Below are 22,710 nucleotides of genomic sequence, written 5' to 3'. Positions count from 1 at the left end.
AATTAAACCCCCTTATTGAATTCTAAGCAGTGAAAACCATGTACGTGTATGAGAATTAAAAGTAAAAATAGATTTTAATACCTCTTACTTTTTTTTTTCCCCCTGCTTAATCCTGGTTTTTTTTTTTCAGTTGAAAAGTTGCATGTTTCTTAACTTTGCTAATGGAAGAGTGGCAAAGAATACCAGGCATTAAGGATGCACGTGCAGTTCATTAAGTGCAGTAGCTTAATCATAAACATTCCATTCTAGACTTTGGTATTTCATGTCTCTCATTCTGTCAGATGATCTGGAAAGTTTTCATCTTGAACTTCCAGACAAAATGTTCAAGTGCAGTTATACTTCAAAACACCTGCATTAATCAGTTGAGACACTGAGTTTTTCTTTTTTCCACACTTGCTAAATTTGTCAATAAATAGCTGCAAAAGCTTTGAAATAGCTTTTGTAGGACTGAGCTTCTCTTCTGGATTCTTGATGTTAATTCTCCACTCTTTAACTTACAGACTTGGACAGCACGGTTGGTTAGTATTGATGCCTGAATTCAGGAAGTCATTCACCAATTCATACGTTGTTCTACCGTGTTGGCAGAAAAGTGACAACGTGTTCATGTGACTGACTATTTCTGTTAAAATACTGTCTTTAGTTATGAGGATTGTGTGTGTTTTGCTCATAGGACAGCTTTTCCAGTTTTTTAAATGGTGTCCTAAAATCTTGCAGTGCTACTTGGGTCATTCAAGTTAAGTTATGGTCAGAAAGAAGCAGCTTCACTTCAGAATGGTATCAGTTTCAGGCTTCTATAATCAGCTGTTTAATGGCTTAGAAGCAGGTTCTTATCTGGTGAAAAGGAACATGATAGGCATATTTGAAAGATTAATGTGAAGTATTTTTTCCTGTATTAATTCTGCAGGCACAAAAATCTCAAACCAAGAAATTCAGGTCAACAGGGGCAGGCACCACCTGTGGGCCAACAACAGCAAGCAGCTCCAAAGCACAAGACAAATGAGAAGCAAGACAAAGGGGATAAGCCACAGAAACGCCCTTTGACTCCTTTTCATCATCGTGTATCTATCAGTGATGATGTTGCCATGGAGGCAGATTCAGCAAGTCAGAGGCTTGTCATGACTGCACCAGACAGTCAAGTGAGATTTTCAAATATCCGAACTAATGATGTAGCAAAGACTCCTCAGATGCATAACGCTGAAATGGCAAACTCACCTCAGCCACCACCACTTAGTCCTCACCCGTGTGACGTAGTTGATGAAGGGGTAGCTAAAGCTCCTTCTACTCCTCAGAGTCAACATTTCTACCAGATGCCAACACCAGACCCCTTGGTTCCCACAAAAACAATGGAAGACAGACTCGATGGCTTGTCTCAGCCTTTTCCAGCTCAATTTCCTGAAGTTATAGAGCCTACAATGTATGTTGGTACTGCAGTGAATTTGGAGGAAGATGAAGCTGATACTACTTGGAAGTATTATAAAGTTCCAAAGAAAAAGGATGGGGAATTCTTACCACCTCAGCTTCCAAATGATAAGTTGAGAGATGATCCAGTAATACCTGCTGGACAGGAAAACCTAACATCAGTTACAGAGTAAGTAGTGCTTAATATCATAGTAATAACATGAGAAAGTGAGGAAACCGAGTGGCCAAAGGCAGCAGTTTCTCAGTATAAGCAAGCTTGTCACTAAAACAGAACGTTGTTCTCGTCAGCTCGAGCAGTAGCACCGAGTGTGTGAGCGTAACTGTCTGTGCTGTCTGCATGCAAGGAGATAATACTTGTGAAATGTGAGCACGAAGCACAGTCAAGTGTGTAGTAAGACTTTGCAGCTTTTTCTCATTAGAACTCTGATTTAGCAGATGGCAACGAAGTTTATTTTTCTACTGTAAAATTATTCTGTAGCCAAATTATGCCTATTTGGGACTTACAGTTATAGTGTCCATTTCCACTCCCCCCTCAGTAATTTTCTCATTATAATATCTGCTTTCTTCATTACTTGAAGAAAGCATGGATGGTCTCAGCTGCAGACTTACTCTGTTAAAAATGAAGTTTCTTGTACCTCAGTTCTGCTCTTTATTCAGAAGAGCTGGTATTTAAACAGCTGATGGGAATAAGGAAGCTAACCTGGTTTCCTGGTAGGTGTTAACTTTAATGTAGGCTGTAACTACTTTCTAATATGACAAATTTCTCTTTGGAATCAGTAACGTCAACTGGTGTTCTCACACATGGTGCATTCTCTCCATGGTGTTCAAAAAGCGTAAAGATTTGATGTTATCATTCAAAGAAAACAAGTGACCAGTGTGTCTCCTGTTACTGCTTGTGGACCTCGACTTGTATGAGAAACCCTCATTCATTAAACAAAGCTTATCTAACTTGAAGGAAGATTGAGACATTCAGACTAGATCCTTGTTAGAACCTCAGCCTTTGAGCTACAGGAAATGTATCTGAGAATGTTGATTTACTTGTTTAATATTATCTTAATGTAAGCTGATATGTATTGAAGTAACGTATGTGCAGTCTGTAACTGTTTTAAAAAAAGAGGGTTGTTGAATAAGTACAATTTATGCTTGAAAGCTTGTGTTATTTAGCACCAGGTTTGGGAATGTTCTACTCTGCTGAATTAGTCACTTTTCTCATGCTGCCTAAGTGTTAATAAATTATGGAGCTTCGAGGCAATGGAGGAAAAAAAGCAACACTGGTGGTTTCGTGTTAAAACTTAGGTTTGAGCTCTGTTCTCCTGCAGAATAAATCAACACGGATTTTTTTCTACCAGTGAAATCAAAACCAAACTCTCCTTAAAAGGCCACCACCACTACCAAAAATACCCCAGACCCCCCACAAAATTAAAACCCTCCCAAACATAAGAACAACACACCTAAAAGAAAACCACTTGGCTGTGACTTCTTTGCTGTTGCACTGCCTAAGAAATTCTTCCTGTCATCCACCTTTTATGGCGCTTCCTTGTGAGGATGTGCTGTAGGAAGGGAATGGTAATGGGAAGCTCCAGGTGCTGACAGGTCTGTCCATAGCATTCTAAACTGAATGGGACTGGGACCTGGATCCAGAGGTGACAAACTTGGGCTTGGGGATGTGATCAAGGGTTAAAAAATGCATCTCAAATGCCCCCAGAATTGCCTCTCTCAACTCACTTGCTGTTGATTGCTTTGGTCCAATTATCTTTTTCCTGTTCAGGTGGAAGGAGACTCTTAATGTGATCAGCATCAAATTACTGAAGCTGTTTTTTCAGAGTCAGTGTACTCAATTTGTACAAGAGTTGAAGTAGCTGCTCCCAAGACTAAAATTTGATGTTGATTTTTGTTTCATTGCTGGCAGTGGAAAGCCACTGATGGCAGTCACCTTGACTTTGCTAGGTAGGAAAGCTACAAGAAGTAAATATGCTGTAGCTGTTGGTCTGTTCTCATACACAGTTTTGTAGCCATATCTTTTGTGTTCACTGTGCACGTCTTGACTCTTTCAGGATGTGCATTTATAGGATTTTTAGTGCTATTCTTTTTTTGCCTTGAATTCATTTCAGCCAACCAGAAAGAGAAAGATATGCTCTACTTCAAAACTTGCTTTTTCTGTCCAAGACACGGTCTGTCCTTGTATGGCTTCTAGTTTGATTTAACAACTCATTGAATGTATTTCTCTCTTCCCTCCCCTCCTGAGTATCTGACAATTTCTCTCCCTCTGTGGTCAAAAATACTGGAAAGCACTACTTACTTTTGTTACATATTTTTCTGGTGTTTTAATTCCTTGTTCATAGAAAGTCATTCCCATCTTTTTTTCTTCTCAACTCCATTGAGTGCTACTCCACACGTAAGTGCCAGTGGTGTTTGACACAAAGCCACCCATATTGCACTGTTGTCTGGGGCAGTCGTGCTGTGGTGGTCATGCCTAAAGCAAGATTTTATTGAGAGTGGATGAGCAGCATGGGTGGATTTGACAGCGGTGTTAGTTCTGAGGTTATTTCTAAGAAGTCTCCTGACAAAGTAAACCTGTTTCTGTGTCCTTTCTCATACCTGTAGTTGACAGGGATGTACAAGGCAGCGAGGAGGGCTCTGAGGGATCACTGCGCCTTTTTGTGTGCAGAATTTCAAGGTTGAACTCTTTGACTTGTTCTGTATCACGCTTTTCATTATTTCTGATCTCTCAGAGGAGAAATGTAAGCCTATCTTATTCTAAACTCCAGATTAGTGTCTGTGTATAGGCTGTCAGAACCAGGGCCTGCTAGATGTGAGAGACAGTTTCTTATGTCTGTTTCCTTTTGGACAGAGGCTCAAGAAGGGAAAGAATAGACATGTTAGAACCTCTGTTTGGACTTGAGGTATCCCTCTATCATCTGTATTCTTGCAACACCCCTTTTTCATTTCATGCACGAGATTTCTGTAAATGCTTCTTGCTGGTCATTCTGTTGCTGCTTGGGAGGAGGGGGGGTCTTGGAGCAAGAAGAAATCCCTGTATTAGTCTGATAGTCCTGAAATACTTGTCTTGTTTGGAGGAATACCTTTCTCACATGGTGCCTTTTGTATACTGGGATATGTAAAATCAAGCTCTTAAAAAAAGAAGAATTCAGGTTTAATCACTTCTTTCTGATCATTTGTTTGGACATGGATGGGGCATGACAATGAGTAATGTTTTTAACCTGGTGAGTTCCTTTTAGTGGATATAGATAGTTTAATACATTTGTACTTTATGATAAATGACAGCTATGACCTGGGCTAAATTACTAATCTTTATCTGAATTGACAGTGCTTGAGGAGAGATGGGCAGAATGAATCACTGCTGTATCTGACGTGTGTGAGGAGGTTATATTAAATGACTAATGATTTAATCTTTTTTTCCCCAAATTTTCTGAAACTGGGGTGGAATAGAAGAAAGTGGGAAGATGAAGTTGTTCTTATAAAGGCTGTGTGTTAGCTCAAGTATTTCTACATCATAAATGACAAATAATATTCTGTGATTTTTATTTTTTTTCTGTGCAGATTAATGGTGCAATGTAGGAAACCTCTAAAGGTTTCAGATGAACTGGTGCAAAAGTATCAGAGTAAAAACCAATACCTAGCAGCAGTAGCGACGGAAGCTGACCAGGAACCTGAAATTGATCCTTATGCCTTTGTTGATGGTGATGTGGAATTCTTATTCCCTGACAGTAAAAAAGATAGGCAGAACATTGAGAGGGAAGCTGGGAAGAAACACAAGGTGAGTAAAGGAGTGAGGAAACAAATCGGTGATGAGATTAAAACAAATTGCTTTAGTCACCAAATATAATTTAAATCCTTCTCTGTGTATTTAGAAGTACATTAAAGAAAATTGTATTCTAGCAGAAATGATCAATGAAATGATGCAGCATGCCTCTAGCTACACCTAAAATGTTTTTGGCACACTGATGTTGTTATTGCATTAGGGTTTATGGCTTATGCTGGGAGAACACTGCTGGAACAGAACAAAAATCAATCTATCTCTCTAGCCTTTCTGTAGAAATGGGTGATGGCAGGTGCTTGGGGAAGAGAGGAGGAATGAGGCAAGTGCTTTGTCCATGTGTGGAAAGGTTTGGGGTAGGTGAGCTGAACTGTGGCGAGTTGCCTGCACGGTGAATTTAGATTTTATTTAATTACTTTTCCTTCCCTTTTCCCCCTACCGGCTTCACTTTAGCTGGTACCAACTTAAAGCAAAAGTACCCCCTCCAAAAAAGGAGAAAATGTATCTGCATTGGGAGCCTGTATATTAAATTTACTTATTAGGAGTAGTTGCGGGTGCATGCACTCCTGGTATCGAGAGTTTCATTTAGTAACCAGTATAATTAGTGTGCAGCATCTGATAGCAAGTGTTTTTCAGCAAGGTGATGAGCAAGAAGCCACTGCTTGCTTTTTAAGTTTATCCCCAACACAAAATCTACGACTTACGTTCTTATCCATGCTCATCACCTGTGTGTGGCTGGCATATTGTCTGTATTCCGAGTTTCCTTCTCTCTGAGCAAATGCCTAACCAGACCCCCTAGACCCTTGCTGAGCTAGAAGGCTAATGAGAACTTGATACAGTTGATATATACAAGAATTCCGCAGGGAGATAAAATGCCTCCCATCTTTCCAATTCATTTAAGTAAACTTTTGGACTTTTTTTTTTTTGTTTGCCTGCTTTGTAATAGGCTGAGGATGGGACAGCTGGTGTTACAGTTCTATCCCATGAAGGAGAGGATGCTATGTCTCTATTTAGTCCTTCTGTCAAGCAAGGTAAAGTAACTTATTTTTATCTTTTATTTTTCCCCCTCTTTTAATTAGGCTATATTAATGATCTCTTGAATATTCAGTAGATTTTAATAGGTAACTAACATATTACTTTATGGTTTGCATTTCCTTGTCCCTTTGGAATTATGAATGTGTCTGGAACACATTTTTTTGGTTGCACCTTGCAAATAAATGTTGTCTATAAAATCCAAATGTTCCACCCCCGCTGTGGAAATAGTTCTTAAGATGTCTTTATTTTTTTAAATGAATATATATTGCCCATGTTTTTCTAATGTCTGTTTTGCTTTATAGATGCCCAACGTATTGCTGCTCATGCTCGCACTGCATCAACTAGCCTGTTCCATGAAACAGACTTGGTGGTCTCCTATACTGACCTTGACAATCTCTTCAATTCTGATGAAGATGAACTAACAGTAAGTGATGTGCAAAAGCAAGGGCAGCTGCTAGACAAAAAGCTGTGAGGAACAAGTATGTCTCTTAGGGGCTTGGTTTTTTTTTTTGGTATTTGTAGGAGATTGCAAAACATGCGCATAAGCAAGTGCTGTAGCTCCTCTTTAGCAGGTGTACTGTTCTAGTTGACTTATACATCATATTTTTTGATACAAACAAGCTTTTGATCTTATATCCTTACTATCTAGACAGCATATGCCTCTTGAATATACCTCTAGGTATAGTTTTACAGGTTCAGCAGTGGTACTAGTGCTTTTCTAATATGGTCTAGGTTCTGTTTCACTAGTCTATAAGGGTAATACCAAAATAAAACAAAAACTTCTGAAAGAGGCATTTAAACACGTGGACATTCTGCCAAGTAAGTTGCCTCATTGCAGCAGCTATTATCTTGGAACAGTTTCTCTTGCAGTCTCTGATGGCTCTGAATCCATTATCTTTCTAGTTTCTATTTCAATACTGTTTGTAATCAGTTGTCTTTCCCGAACTGTACTTTGCTCCATGCTTAATCCTAAATCCCCTTACCCAGACAAAATGCTCATCAACTTTAATGGGAGCTGTAGCTGAGTAAGGGCTGAAGGATCTTAATAGCCATCAAAGGTCATCATTATATAAAGCAAGCAGATTTTCTCTTAAAACATGAAGACTCTTTATTTTCTATAGCTGCTGGTACTGTCTAAACATTGTAAAATGTATCTCTTGTTCTTTTAATTTCAACAGCTTTTCTTCCCTGTACTTCTTGTTCCAGGATTTGTGTTTTTTGTGTTTCTATTCCTGTTCATTGGTAACACCAGTAACGTTAGCATGGCTTTGGGAGCATGTATGTTTTTCCTGATAGATTGTGGGCAGCCCTACTTAGCTTTTTTTAATTTGTCTGCTAACAGGCTGAGCGTTATTTTCCAAGTAGTCTTTCATTTTAATAGCATCGTGACTTGATGGGAGAGCATTCTCTGAGTTACAGGTATTAAGGGAGGACAAATGTAACCTAGCACTGGGCTTCTGATTTATTTTAATTTTTCTAAATATTATCCAAAGCCTCATCTTTGTATGTCTACTACACAGGAAAGATCCTGTTAGCAGGAAATATAAGCATGTGTTCATGTCTGAAGTGATTTTATTACAATACTACCTTTCTCTCTTAGCCTGGATCTAAAAGAACAGTGAATGGCACTGACGACAAATCCAACTGCAAAGAGGCAAAAGCAGGAAATCTAGACCCACTGTCATGCATAAGTAAGCTTATTTGGTTTTGGTGGTGTTTTCCCCCAACCCTGAACAGAGTACTAGCTCTAAACATTTGACTGCTAGTACGTTGTGGGAATTTGTGAACATGTGCTGCATTTGCCCTACTGAAATTTTGAGACATGTGAAACACTTCCAGATGTTTTTGTGCTCTAAAGCCTCCTTCTAATCTGAAACTAGGCACTGCAGATCTCCATAAAATGTATCCAACTCCACCTTCACTGGAACAACATATTATGGGATTTTCTCCAATGAACATGAATAATAAGGAATATGGCAGTATGGACACTACACTTGGAGGAACAGTACTTGAAGGGAATAGCTCCAGTGTGGGAGCTCAGTTCAGAATTGAAGTAGATGAGGGTTTTTGCAGCCCCAAACCTGCTGAAATAAAGGTAGGCAGTGCTGATAGTCCTGATAAATGTTTCTAATAATTATTGTTCTGTTTATTACTTAATCCTGAATGGGAACTGTGGAAAATTAAGTACAATTTGTAACTTGTGTTCTGCATTATGCTGGGGTAGCTGGTGCACATTCTAGTAAGTAGTATATAGTATTTTACCACTTAAAGGTCAAGAAAGAGTAATACACAATTAGTCATTAGTAAGCTGAAGGAATGCATTAGAGTGATTGCAGTTCCTTGTTTGTGTTAGCATATTGCTTTTCGGAGAGCCATGGCCGCGAATAACGTGTGTATACATCTAACTTCCTCTTCTGCAGCTGTATCAGGATTTACTGTTAAAGCACCACTGCTTGAACTTAGTCGTATTTTTTTGAGAAGTGTTTTAATTGTGCAAGTGGTCTGATTTCCATGCTGATGTTTTACCATGTCTCACTTTTAGGATTATTCGTATGTTTATAAACCCGAGAATTGTCAAGCTTTAGTGGGATGCTCCATGTTTGCACCACTGAAGACGCTTCCCAGCCAGTGTCTTCCTCCCATCAAACTGCCAGAGGAATGCATTTATCGCCAGAGTTGGGCTGTGGGAAAGTTGGATTTACTTCCTCCAGGACCTGCCATGCCATTCATCAAAGATGGGTATGACCTGTGCCACAGATGTTTAAGCTTTGGGAAGTGGTCAGTTATCCACACTATAGAAGTGCCCCTAAACTATTTTTCTTTGGTAACTCTGTAATGAGGCATATTTCTAAAGACAAGCTGTGTTTCTACAACTGACAAGAGCCTTTAGAATAATCCTTATGGTTACTCTTATGGTTAAACCTTACTGTAGGAAACCATCTTCTCAAATAGCTTCTTAACTGTGCATACGTTTTATTCGTTGTCTCATTTAAAGGTTTCTTGGGGAAGCTTAATGGTGCAAGTCCAGTTTTAATAAGTAATGAAGATGGTAACAATCAAGATAAATGTAAACTTGGGACTTTGTTTTTTGCGGTGGTGTTGTAGGTACTGTAAGGACTTAGTAGGTGGTGCTTCTGTTTCTTAAATTGTTTTCTTAAATAGCAGTAGTAGGCTGCACTGGGAAACATTTCCTTTGATTGGAAGCTCTGCCCAGTGTGACATTGGCTGATAACAGTAGTATTGCAGCAGGCATTTCTGTAATCTGCATTTGGTAGTGATGGTCTTGCTGGCAGTTCATGAAGAATATATTTATTCCTCTTCTGCATTGCTAGCTGGTATAAATGGATTAGGCACCAAGGAGGCTATGCATGTGTTGATAAAATTATATGAATATTAAATCTTGGTGTTGATACTGACATTCGTTTGGTTAGGGTCATTTGTAAGCAATGTTTCCAGGTCTCATTAGCCTTGTAGGTCTTCAGAGGTACTCAGCTGCTTAGGAGAGCAAATGTTAAACATTTCCAGGTGATACTTTCCTCATGAATCCAGCTGAATCTGCTGCTGTGATAGACCCAGTATGTTTTCTTAGTGTGTGTCAACATGATGTGTAAATAAAACATGAACAAGAAAGGTGTCCTTTAGACTCCGTACAACCATAGAATTTATAATTTATTCTGACCACATTTGTTCTCTGGAAGCTTTGTGCAAAAGAAAAGACGAAAGGAGGTGGGGAAAGATTCTTAAACAGTGCTGTCAGTGGGAGTCCTGCAAAGTCATTTAGAACAAATGTTCTTGGAGTTCCTTAGGGAGTGAAAATCTTGCTGGGGATTATGAAAGGCTAGTTTAAAAAAGCAAATATTAATGAGGAAGGTCCTTCCTTTGAAATGTGAGACTTACACTTCAAACCCAGTATGTTGTATATGTAAAGTATTTCCTTCTTCTTCTGGCTGCCCTTAGTGATGGAAGCACTATGGATCAAGAGTATGGCCCTGCATACACACCACAAACTCATACTCCATTTGGGATGCCACCAAGTAGTGCACCTCCCAGTAACGGTGGAGCTGGAATTCTCCCTTCTCCTTCTACCCCTCGTTTCCCAACTCCTAGAACACCAAGGACTCCTCGAACCCCTCGTGGGGCTGGTGGACCTGCAAGTGCACAGGGTTCAGTCAAATATGAGAACTCTGATTTATACTCGCCAGCTTCCACGCCATCAACGTGTAGACCGCTTAACTCTGTTGAACCTGCAACTGTGCCTTCCATTCCAGAGGCACATAGTCTTTATGTGAATCTCATCCTCTCAGAGTCTGTAATGAATCTCTTCAAAGACTGTAACTTTGACAGCTGCTGCATATGTGTTTGCAATATGAACATCAAAGGTGCTGATGTTGGAGTTTACATTCCTGATCCAACACAAGAGGCCCAATACAGGTGTACCTGTGGTTTCAGTGCTGTTATGAATAGAAAATTCGGCAACAGTTCTGGACTGTTTCTTGAAGATGAATTGGATATTCTAGGGCGTAATACAGAGTGCGGCAAAGAAGCAGAAAAACGCTTTGAAGCTCTCAGAGCTACTTCTATTGAACATGGCAGTGGAGGGCTGAAAGAACCTGAGAAGCTGCCTGATGAGTTAATACTGCTGCTGCAGGATCAGTGCACCAACTTGTTCTCACCGTTTGGAGCAGCAGATCAAGATTCCATTCCCAAAGTTGGTGCAGTTAGCAACCTGGTACGTGTAGAAGAAAGGGATTGTTGCAATGACTGCTACTTAGCCTTGGAACATGGACGGCAGTTCATGGACAATATGTCAGGAGGGAAAGTTGATGAAGCACTTGTGAAAACTACTTGCTTGCACCACTGGTCAAAAAGAAACGGTAAATATTGAAACCAGCTTGTTTTCTACTTATCCACCTGTGAATGGGTTTTTTAAGGGTTTGTTTTTTGTATTTTTCCTTTGTGAATATTAGATGCTTAAGATTGTTTTTTCCACCTGTGTGCTTGCATAAACGTCTCTTTTAATGGTGTTGAGAATAACCATTCCTTTTACGTTCTGTGATGTACACTACACCAAGCAGAGTGTGGGCCTTGGCTGCCATCAGCTCTAAATTCCTAAGTGTAATGTAAGACCACGGTAACTGTCCACAGCACTTCATGGGGCTTATTCTTTTAAAGCAGCTTTTGGTGATTGCATCCACGGAGGCTCTGTGGAATGAGTGTACATAGGAAGTGTAGGCGGTTCAAATGGTGACTGTACTGTCAAGGCTACTGTGGCAGAATTAAACAAGATCTATGATACAACTGGCTTCCCCCTCCTTGAGGGTGGGTAGAACAATAGTTTAATGGCATGTGTGGCAAATACAGCGTTTTCGTAGCCTTGACTGTATGTTGGTCTGCCAGAGATCCTTGGATTTTTCCTTCTAGGGTCTAACTAATGAGACACTGTGTCATGGAATACTCTTTACTGTGTGTATTTGTGTACTTCTCTCAATAATAGTCTTTTCAAGTAGCAACTCCCGCAGGGTCAACAGTGAAATATGAAACTTTGGTAGCAGTTAGCTGCAATTCACAGTTGTTAACGAGGATGAGGAGGACTAGCAGTAAAACACAGCTTGGTTTCTGTGTATCAGTGGGGGTTAAGTTTAAAAAACTCAGGCTATGGATGTTCTCGGGCACCCAGAAGACTCAGTGTTACTGTGACCTTGGTATTTAGGATAAAAATATGTAAAGATACTTTTAAACAGAAGGCTGTGAAATTATAGCCATACCACATTTTGTGTCAGCTTTTTATTGTTAAACACTGTGTACGTTAAATGTCATAATGGTGGCAAGCTGATGAAATGGGCTGTGACTGTTTGATGCTTCCCTCGACTTCTGTAAAGTGAGCACTGGGTGGCAGTCTGCCTAACCCTCCTTCATTTGGAGGGGAAATCCTGCAGTTTAAGGGTTGTACAGCTTGGTCTTATGTTTGGGGTTTTATTATTGTTTTTAGTTTTAGGGGGTTTTCCCCATAATTTAAATCAACCTGGTAAAGCTTTCAGGGGAAAAACTCTACATGGAAACAAATAATGCTAAAAACCAATCTGTGTGTTTTCTAAGTGGCTGAGAGGGGAAGAAGAAGAAATCTGAGTTTGTGGGCTTAGCTTTTTACACCATGGCCTTTGGGTGGCCTGCGTGTACGTTTTGGAAGAGAGTGACTTAGTTTAGAATCAAGGTGATTGAGGATTCTGCGTTGTTTATTGCATCCTGTTGTTGCAGCAGGCCTTGACAGCTTTCTTGTCCTTGCAGTTGTGGACGTGAGCATGCAGTGTTCCCAGGACATCCTCCGCATGCTCCTCTCGCTCCAGCCCGTCCTTCAGGATGCAATACAGAAAAAGCGGACGGTGCGGTCCTGGGGTGTGCAGGGGCCCCTCACGTGGCAGCAGTTCCACAAGATGGCTGGCAGAGGCTCTTACGGTAAAGTGCTGCCCAGTAGACCCCTGTCTGTTCAGCTCTGCTTGTTCTGGCCACCAAACCTCAGGGTCCGGGTGCTGTGCAGCCTGCTGGAATTCTAGATAGCATTTGTGACCTTTCTCTACGCTAACAAGAGCCATTAGACAAGGGGGAATTCTTCTGTTTAGAAAAATATTCTTTAAAACAGTAGATGAATTAAAGATGTGAGTTTTAAAATGAACAGCTTCAATAGCACTGTTTATGTACACCTGATACCTCTCCAAGTGAGGGACTGAAATTGCCAAGATGGATTTAATGTTAAAAATAGAGTAATTGCTCTGGTTTTTGGTTTGGTTGGTTTTGTTTTTTTTTTTACTCAAAAGACTCCAAAAATTAGCATAGTTAAAAATACTAGCTTTGAAACGCTTGACAAAGTGTGCTTTATTGCTGAGTAGTTTCAGAACTGTGTTGAAGATCTGAGGTTATCCACTATTGTGGATAATGGCCAACACATTATGCACGTTTACAGATACAAGGTAAATTTTGTGCATTTGAGATTTAAACTGACTTCATTGGCATATGAGATTGATTTACCACTGTGTAGAAGAGTGACCTTTCACCAGCAGATCTTTTGTAGCTATATTTAGAACACGGCAATTATGCATTTACATGTACTATAAATGCACGTTCAGTTTTGGTTTGTCTTCCTTCTGTGGTCCTTTACATATCTGCTTTGACTATTTACATTTCTTCCCTCACACTTTTTGATCACCAATTACTTAGGCTCTCCTCTTGGACAGAAAGATCTGTTCCTGCTCGTGTGTGTACTGATAGAAATAGTAAACAACTGTGGAACTTCTTCTTGAGGTCCCAGGAGATTTCAAATGAAAACAATTAGCTGATGCTTTTTTTGCAGAGGGTTGGATCATACATGCAGGTTTTCAGTTTGTATCTGTTACAATGAGAACTGTTCCATTTATAACCAGTGCTACTTCCTGTTAGATGCTGGGAATGCTCGTGTTTTTTCTGTTCGTGTTTCCTAGAAGCAGGGTGTTAATTTTAAGCTTTCTGCTTAATATATTGGAAAATGTGTCTTGCTTTTCCAGGAACTGATGAGTCCCCAGAACCACTGCCAATCCCAACATTTTTGTTGGGATACGATTATGATTTTCTGGTGCTGTCTCCATTTGCATTGCCGTATTGGGAGAGGCTGATGTTGGAACCTTATGGATCTCAAAGAGATGTTGCTTATGTTGTGGTGTGCCCAGAGAACGAAGCTCTGCTGAATGGAGCAAAAAGCTTCTTTAGGGATCTGACTGCAATATATGAGGTACATTATTTATGGCAGTTAGCAGTGAGATGGAGTTTTTGAAAGACTGTGTCTAATACAAACTCATAACTACTCATCAGGCTTGTCTCAGATGATATAAACACTTGCATGGAATGCTATCTCAGAAAGCTGCTAGAAAGGATTTTAGGAATGGGCACTTGGAAGATAAAGGGTTGCTCATGCTGCTCGCTGTTCCTTTTGGTAGTAGCTGTTTTGAGTCTTTATCGGATAAACGCCACTCAGTGGTAAAACTCTGTATTACCACTTCAATTGTTTTAGCTGTAATTAATTAATTAAATACATGTATCACTTAGATTGTGATTAAAATTAGAGTAGATGATGTATGGACCTGGTTTTCTTGCATTTAGGAAAACCTGAAAATAAGTTATAAAATCACTATATAGCCTTTCAGAGTGGCATAGTAGTCTAGGATTAAAACGTTACTTTGGAATATCATAACTGATCTATTAGTTCTCTGTTTTTACACATACGTGATTCTTTGTGTGATATTAAATGTTTGTAAGGCTTACAAATTCCTCATCTTGCCTCTTCTTTTTCCTTCTTTTCAGTCATGCAGGCTTGGTCAGCACAGACCTATCTGTAAGTTATTGCCTGATGGGATCATGAGAGTTGGTCCTACTGCTTCAAAGAAACTTTCTGAGAAGCTGCTCACAGAGTGGTTCTCACAGACAGCTAATGCCAACAACGAAGCGTTTTCCAAACTCAAACTATATGCTCAAGTTTGCAGATATGAGCTGGGTATGAAATTTTTCTTAGTGTTTCTTATTTCCTGCGATTACCACTTAATCCATTCCAGTAGAGAGGAAAGAAATCATTGCCTTCATTCATTGAGTCTTATTGTTTGTTGTGGTTTTCTGCTTTTAAGCTTGAGGGGGAAAAAAACACATTCAACCCCCCGACATACTAAATACATGCTAAAATGGCTTCTTACCATCTATCAGTATCTTTAGGGAATGGCAGCTTTGCTGCCTGGCAGGGACCTGGATTGTCTTTTTGCACTGGTGACTTAAGATTGTGAAGCAGTGCTTTCTTGCAATTCAACATGGCTGGAAAAGAAAATGTTTAAGAAAAAGAAAGTATTTCTGGATATTTCTGAAAGAGTCTTACAAGAATACTGGAATTTGAACATTTAATACGGGTATTTTAATTAGAGAGGTAAAATATATGCTGAAGGTTTGCTCTCAGTTTTGTTGAAATTATAGATGATGTATGCTTAAAACCAGCTGCAATATAAAATTTATGCTCTTTTCTGGTTTTAGGTCCTTATCTCGCTTCTCAGCCTTTGGACAATTCTTTACTTTCCCAAATAAATCTGGTCCCTCCCTCCAGCCAGCCGGCCTCCGCTCTGCCTCCAGTGACAGCTAACACTGGAAATCCTAACACTCCGTCATCTGCTCCTGCAGCTCCCACCAGTAGTACTATTACAGTGACATCAAACAGTGCCATGTCTTCTGCAGCTACTACAGCTAATTCGACGTTGACCACCACTGCCCCATCGTCCTCTTCTGCCAGCCTAGGCAGTGGGATCCCTACAAGCAAACCTTCTTCATTTCCACCTTTTAGCAGTATGAACAATACCACTTCTGCCTCCCTGCCCACTCAGGCTGCAACAGTCCAAAATGGGCAAACAGGAGGACAGCAGCAACAGCCAACACTGCAAACAGCTGGGATGTCTGGAGATGCTGCTTCAGCGCCTGCACAGCCCCATCCAGAAGTTTCTGAAAGGTAATGAACTGCAGAGTCAAACCTTCTTTGGCTAAAAAAGAACCCCTCAGCTCAACTAATGTGAACCTGTTAATGCTGCTCTTGTCCCTTCAGTAAAAATCCTGTATTTCTTTTCTCGCCACAAGGCTGCTCTTCAGAGAGGATGAGAGCTCCTTCGTAGTGGAGCTGAACTTTTTGGTTCTAGTCTTAGCCACAGTTCTAATAGTATCTCAGTGTCTGCTGTGGTACAAAAATAAACTTTAAAATTCACCAAACTATGCACTGTCAGCATCTTAAAGTTCTACTTTCTGTTATCAGAGTTGTAGCAGTAGACAGCTCTTACTGAGAGACCAACCTTGTAAATGCTTTTGTTCCCCAGTTAAAGCAATAGAGCTATGTGCTGTTGTGTTTCTGTAATAAAGAAGGCTAAAGCAAAGACAAGCAATTCTGAGTTGCTGATAAGCTTGGATATAAGAATGAAATAAAAAGACTGTTTCTTACACCACAGTTGACTTAAAGGTCTTTCAGACCAAATCTGACGATTTGATCTTAGCTTTAAAGTAAATCAGTATAAAACTTGGCTTTTGCTAACTGGTTTCAAAATTTCATTTCCAGCACTATGGATCGTGATAAAGTTGGAGTCCCTACAGATGGAGATTCGCATGCTATCACCTACCCCCCTGCAATTGTAGTTTACATTATCGATCCTTTTACGTATGAAAAAAAGGATGAGAACAGCAGCTCATCTAGTTTGTGGACACTTGGACTTCTGCGCTGCTTCTTAGAGATGGTTCAGGTTCTTCCTCCTAACATCAAGAATATAATTTCTGTGCAGGTGAGCTAACGTTTATAGAAACATGCTGAAGAAGGTATCTTTGGCTTTGGTTATGTTTTGGAGATGGTAACACCCTTGGGGTGAAATTTTGCTTTGTAAACCTTACTTACAATTCTACTGCTGTTAAATCATGAGGATTACAGTTTTTTAGAGCAGTTTGAGTGTTATTAGCCGAAGCCAAATCCTGTAGTAGATTCCAAACTCATTGGTCTTATCTCAGAAGAAATGTAGTGGCTCACTCCAATAATGAGTGACGTGTAGGAAAGCTGCTGGAATCACTGGAATCTGCGCTGCTGGCCTGACCCTGCTGGGTGTTAGTGCTCCTTCCTGGTAGACATCCAACTGTGATGTTGTCAGCAGCTGCAGAGCAAGTTAACAGAGGGCATCTTTTTGGAGAAATCGTTAAGATTCTCTTCTAAACAAATAGTTTTTTTCTCTGAAAAGCATTTCAAGGAGAATAATTCCTTGAAGTCCCACATAGCTTTGGAAGAAGTGGCAGGAGATAGCCAAGATCCACATCACCAAGTAAAATTCTGAAAGCTGCATCCCCAAATACTAGCTCAAAAGCCATTTTAATCTAATGATGAAACAGCAGTTCTTTTTTTTTCTCCTCTGTAATCTGTTCTAGATTGTCCCGTGTCAGTACCTTCTCCAACCTGTGAAACATGAGGACCGGCAGATTTACACTCAGCATTTAAAATCTCTGGCATTTTCAGCTTTTACTCAGTGTCGGAGACCTCTTCCAACTTCCACCAATGTGAAAACATTAACTGGCTTTGGCCCAGGTTTAGCCATGGAAACGGCTCTTAAGAGCCCTGATGTGAGTATTGTTAACATGATTGTGTAAATATGCAGATCAGAGAAATGTCCCTGTTTATTAAATCGCTAGGTCTTTCATGTTAACTAACTAGAGTCCTTAGGAATAATTGCTTCTTGAAACTTCATTGTGTGCTCTGTCATTTTTATAGAGACCTGAGTGCATTCGACTATACACCCCTCCTTTTATACTGGCTCCAGTAAAGGACAAGCAAACAGAGCTAGGAGAAACTTTTGGAGAAGCTGGCCAGAAGTATAACGTGCTTTTTGTAGGCTACTGTTTGTCTCACGATCAACGATGGCTTCTTGCATCTTGTACAGATCTCTATGGAGAACAGTTAGAAACTTGCATAATTAACATTGATGTACCAAACAGGTAAGAACAAAACTATTACATAAATTCTTAGCATGTGTATCTTTTCATTCCCATGAAGAATCTGTTTGTTTACGACGCTGTAAGAATAACTCTGACTTTTGCAGACTCCCTGTGTTGCAAAACCAGCTAAAGCAAACGGGTAATTTCTGTATTACACGCATATTGGTTTGAGTTAAATTTAAATTTCTAGAAGAATGTTACCTGATTTCATGTGATTCTTGAGTGGTTCTGTATGGGTGTTCATATTCACACACACACATGTAACCCCCATACACTTACTGGCTTTTGATGTCAGTCTTGGAATGTGATTAATTAAAGAACCACAAGCAGAAGTTGCAGTTGATGTACTACAACACAAACATTGCTGGGTTCTGGGACTGGTCAGGTTAATGCAAATAAGTTCCAAAAGTGGCAATAGAAACTTACTGCAGATGGGTCCTAGCTTTGTTTTCTCCCCTTTCTTAATTCTAGAGCTCGCAGGAAAAAGGGTTCTGCCCGCAGACTTGGTCTTCAGAAACTCTGGGAATGGTGCTTGGGACTTGTGCAGATGAGCTCTTTGCCATGGAGAGTTGTAATAGGCCGCCTGGGAAGAATAGGGCATGGGGAATTAAAAGGTAACATTGACATTTTTTAGAGCCTAAAATCGATTTGAAGGCTTAAATTTTCAATAATATAAAGTGTCTGTCCCCACTTCTGGCAGAAAACCTAAATAATTTGAGTTTCTTTGTGTATTCTGTATTAAGACTTGATGTTTACACCATGCCCTATTATATGCAAAATATGTATTCTGCAGCAAGCATTGTTCTCCTAGACAAACTGTAGCATTTATTCCCTCAGACTGGAGTTGTTTGCTGAGTCGCCGAAACCTTCAGTCCCTTAGCAAGAGACTAAAAGACATGTGCAGAATGTGTGGTATCTCTGCTGCGGACTCCCCCAGTATTCTCAGTGCTTGTTTGGTGGCAATGGAACCACAGGGGTCCTTCATTATTATGCCAGGTATTTGATAAGCTCGCTCTTCCTCTTTTTTGGCAAGAGAACTAGTAATTTGGGGTTAACAAAACTAAGGAAATACTTGATTTCTCTTCCAAAGATTCTGTATCGACCGGCTCTGTATTTGGACGTAGCACCACTTTAAACATGCAGACATCTCAGCTGAACACCCCACAGGACACATCATGCACTCATATACTTGTGTTTCCCACATCTGCATCTGTGCAAGTAGCATCGTCAACTTACACCACTGAAAACTTGGATCTGGCCTTTAACACAAACAATGGTTAGTAGGTTGGATTTATTCTTGCTTTAAAACCAAACCCAACTGAAAAAAAAACCCTTGTCACTGCCCCTATAATAAGACTTTTATTGTAATGAACCCACAAGACTGATACGGAAAATCACTTGGTTTCAGAAGGCATTGTCATTTCCTGTACACAGCATATAGAAATTCACTGGTCTTGTTCTTTTTTCAAGATGGAGCAGACGGAATGGGAATCTTTGACTTGTTAGACACTGGAGATGATCTTGATCCTGATATTATAAATATTCTTCCTGCATCCCCTACTGGATCCCCTGTACATTCTCCAGGGTCCCACTACCCCCATGGAGGTGATATGGGCAAGGTAACTATTAGAGTAAAACCAGGGGGGTGGGAGGGATGTTTTGTTTGTTTTTTTTCCATCTGCTAATTTCCCTTTGTGTCATGAAAGGTTAGTACAAAATGTTTTGAATCAATTTCATATTGGATTGTCTTTGCAAGATTCATGTAATGCTTGGGTATTTCAGACTGCTTTGTGTTTTGAAAGCTACAGATAATTCCTATAAAGTTTGTGCTGTCCTAATATTAAACCATTGCCTGTTGTTTTACAGGGTCAAGGTACAGATCGATTGCTTTCAACAGAATCTCACGATGAAGTAACAAATATCCTGCAACAGCCATTGGCCCTTGGCTATTTTGTGTCAACTGCCAAAGCAGGTCCGTTGCCTGACTGGTTTTGGTCAGCGTGCCCTCAAGCACAAAATCAGTGTCCCCTGTTTCTTAAGGTACTGTAATTTAAGCCATCTTCCTGGGCAGCCTGACATAGAAAGTTGTGCAGTGTGCAGGGATCTGAATTACAAAAGCTATTATGTTCAAAATGAAGTTGCAGCCTGTCTCTTGGAATATGTCTGCTTTAGCTTCATGAGAGGTTGGGTGTTCAATTTCTGAGCTTTGGCTTTTTATGTTTCCTTGTTTTTAAGGCAAGAGAAAGGATTAATGGAAGTAGCAGATGTTCTGGAGGGTTCTGTGCTCTTCCAATGGTTTCTTCACAGTAGTCTGGGCTCCTTTCTTTCTCTGGCTTTGTGTTACAGTATTTTTAAGAACAGGCTGAGCTTCTAGACAAATCTCTGGTTAATGTCCTGCTCCTGTCGGGACCGGTAAAGTACGCAAGTGCCATGTAATATCTCAATTACACTGGGTAAAAAAGAAACAACTCTATTTATGTGTTGCAAAAAGCACAGAAGCCAGGTTTTCATGTTGGCTGCTGCCAAGCGATAGCCAATGTATCATCTGTCTGGATATTGTCTGATTCCCTTATCTTCTTATGGCACAGTCAAGACATACTTGGCACACTTAAGGCTACACAATAGTACATAAAGTCTGTATTATTAACATTATTCGCTTTTGACTTAAATTAGGATCTCTAATACCATGCTTTATTTTCTGATGGTACAGATATATCTTCTGCAGCCTTATTTGTGTCTGGATTAGCCTTGGCCTAAGGTCAGCTGTGGCTTTGCTATAAGACATATTTTTGCATAGAGGATTTATTATTTACCCTAAGCAGCTCTTTATATGGATTATAAATAGACCTGTCTTATGGAAAGCAACTGAACTTCCAAGTCCGTATGTTACTGGATGTCTTGAGCTATTTGAGTTGTTTTTTTTTAATAATCACTTAATGTAACAAAGGGATTAAATTTTTTTTTTCCTAAAATTTATTATACTACTAGCACTGTGCTTTTAGAAGAGATCTGCATGCATTTCCTTTGTATCTGGTCATTCCTGAACTTGTTAATGGCCTAAGGATAGGGTTTGTTTTGGCTTGTGTGTCAGAGACTAGAAGGTGACTGCAAGGGATGGGCCAACAACGCAGAAGGAAGAATACAGGCTGTAGCTGAACAAGGCAGTAACTGCTGGCATCTTCCTTTCTTTCCCAGGCCTCTTTGCACCTCCACGTGCCTTCAGTGCAATCAGACGAGCTACTCCACAGTAAACACTCCCATCCACTTGATTCTAATCAAACTTCTGATGTGCTCAGGTATTTATGATTGATCACTTGTAAAAACATTGTGCATTGCTGCTGCAGTGAACCTGCCTGTTTGTTTTCCTTGCTGTTAGCTTTTTTTCTTTGTGCTGCTGATATCCTTAACATATCACAGAGACAACATAAATTGCTGTGCTTGGAGTGATTAAAAGCTGGCTTTATCACAGAACAGCGCAATTGAACACAAACATCTCCAAGCCCTTCTTGAACTAATCGGTGTTGATTACAACTGAAAATATTTGAAAGACAATGAATTCCTCAAACCAGAAGAGAGTTTGAGGTGTAACATACAAGACAGTGCGTAAATTAGCGGAAGACAGTTATAGTTAAGCAGGGCACTCTTGTGGAAACACTGAAATGCTCAAGTACAAGAGTCTAGACTCGTGTATACACAGGCAACTTGCTGACAAAATGCCATTTTTTGTCTTCGTGAGTTTGGTTTTACTTTAATATGTGAACCTCTTGATGTTAACTAAGCACAGAATTAAAGTTTCCACTGAGAAAGTTTAGCTTTGAGCTGCGTGTAGTCATTCTGAAGGCATGTTATTTCCGAACATTGGCAAACCCCTTTTGTTTTTAATGCCAAAGAAACTGGATTATAGTATATTAGGACTATAAAGTACTGGTAAGAGAATCTGTTGGCTTAATGGAAGCTTTGTTTGCTTTTCAGGTTTGTTCTGGAACAGTACAATGCACTCTCCTGGCTAACCTGTGATCCTGCAACCCAGGACAGACGGTCATGTCTCCCAATTCATTTTGTGGTGCTGAATCAGTTGTATAACTTTATCATGAATATGCTGTGATCTTCATCTGACGTTTGCAAGACAAAAATGAGGAAAAGGGATATTTCACTGCAGGACTAAGTTATAAATCTTCTCAGTGGAAGTTGTTTGTGATGGGGTATGAATCTTGTTACTTGGAGCAAATATTGGTTTGACTTGTGAGAGGGGCAGCTATCACCCTGCTGTCTTTGAGTCACTGACTATGGGGGACGCTTTAGAATGATGATCCGAAAGTGTATTATAACATTTTTAGTAGCAAAATTAACCATTTTTCCCCAGCCACAGTATTTGTGAAGAGTAATGAGCCATAGTACCCAGTCATGGTTAATGAATATTAAAAGCATGGAAATGAGAAGAAACATGAGGAACAATTAAGTTTCAACCTATGGCTTCAGAACATCAAGATGTTCTTGTATTGGATTATAGTACCTAGTATTCAAAAATGCCTGCATCTCTTATTTATTGTAAGTTTTTAAATGTATAAATTGTCTTATATTTCTTAACCTCTTTTATAAAAATTTTCCTAGAAGGTTTATACTGCCTTCTTGCTTTAAAGCAATTGGTCTAAAATATATGTAATCGTCTTAATTAAAAGTTGCAGTAGGTTGCTTTTAGAGTATTATTTTTTTGTAAGGGGTGGGTGGGGACAGTAAATTTGTATTGTCTTGATGTACAGTTTAATGGGGATAGAGGGGTTAATGTCCATACCATTGTGTGTGGGGGATTTACAGCTAAGCTGTAGTTGCAGAGTACATGTACAGTAATGAAGTTCACTGTGTTTATATAAATTGAAAAGGTACCGGGTCTTACAGCATTTTATATCACACCTTTACAGAGTAACAATGGCAATATATAAGTGATATTGTAGGTGGTTTAACTTGTA

At 39.8% G+C, this 22,710-nt stretch overlaps 1 protein-coding gene across 1 annotated transcript in view; it reads left to right on the top strand.

Annotated features, from left to right (window-relative positions):
* Positions 1-22,436, top strand: part of MED13 (mediator complex subunit 13) — a 53,739-nt gene extending 31,303 nt beyond the window's left edge. Inside the window, exons 9-30 of the mRNA XM_061470553.1 lie at positions 905-1,588; positions 4,981-5,197; positions 6,144-6,228; positions 6,535-6,656; positions 7,833-7,923; positions 8,113-8,327; positions 8,775-8,971; positions 10,190-11,106; positions 12,518-12,685; positions 13,768-13,991; positions 14,561-14,750; positions 15,272-15,737; positions 16,332-16,551; positions 17,180-17,371; positions 17,520-17,743; positions 18,215-18,357; positions 18,581-18,739; positions 18,834-19,019; positions 19,214-19,362; positions 19,610-19,783; positions 20,939-21,039; positions 21,716-22,436. Coding sequence (XP_061326537.1) covers positions 905-1,588; positions 4,981-5,197; positions 6,144-6,228; positions 6,535-6,656; positions 7,833-7,923; positions 8,113-8,327; positions 8,775-8,971; positions 10,190-11,106; positions 12,518-12,685; positions 13,768-13,991; positions 14,561-14,750; positions 15,272-15,737; positions 16,332-16,551; positions 17,180-17,371; positions 17,520-17,743; positions 18,215-18,357; positions 18,581-18,739; positions 18,834-19,019; positions 19,214-19,362; positions 19,610-19,783; positions 20,939-21,039; positions 21,716-21,848 — 5,257 coding nt within the window. The 3' untranslated portion in view covers positions 21,849-22,436. The remainder of the gene's footprint in view (positions 1-904; positions 1,589-4,980; positions 5,198-6,143; positions 6,229-6,534; positions 6,657-7,832; positions 7,924-8,112; positions 8,328-8,774; positions 8,972-10,189; positions 11,107-12,517; positions 12,686-13,767; positions 13,992-14,560; positions 14,751-15,271; positions 15,738-16,331; positions 16,552-17,179; positions 17,372-17,519; positions 17,744-18,214; positions 18,358-18,580; positions 18,740-18,833; positions 19,020-19,213; positions 19,363-19,609; positions 19,784-20,938; positions 21,040-21,715) is intronic.
* The last annotated feature ends 274 nt before the right edge of the window (positions 22,437-22,710 follow it).

This window comes from Pezoporus flaviventris, unplaced genomic scaffold (assembly GCF_033815535.1).
Source record: "Pezoporus flaviventris isolate CSIRO_AGI_PZ_B2104156 unplaced genomic scaffold, CSIRO_AGI_Pfla_v1 ptg000063l, whole genome shotgun sequence".
In the NCBI taxonomy this organism is placed as follows: Eukaryota; Metazoa; Chordata; class Aves; order Psittaciformes; family Psittacidae; genus Pezoporus; species Pezoporus flaviventris.
Note: the sequence above shows the minus strand (reverse complement) of the source record. Positions and strands in the feature narration are given on the sequence as shown.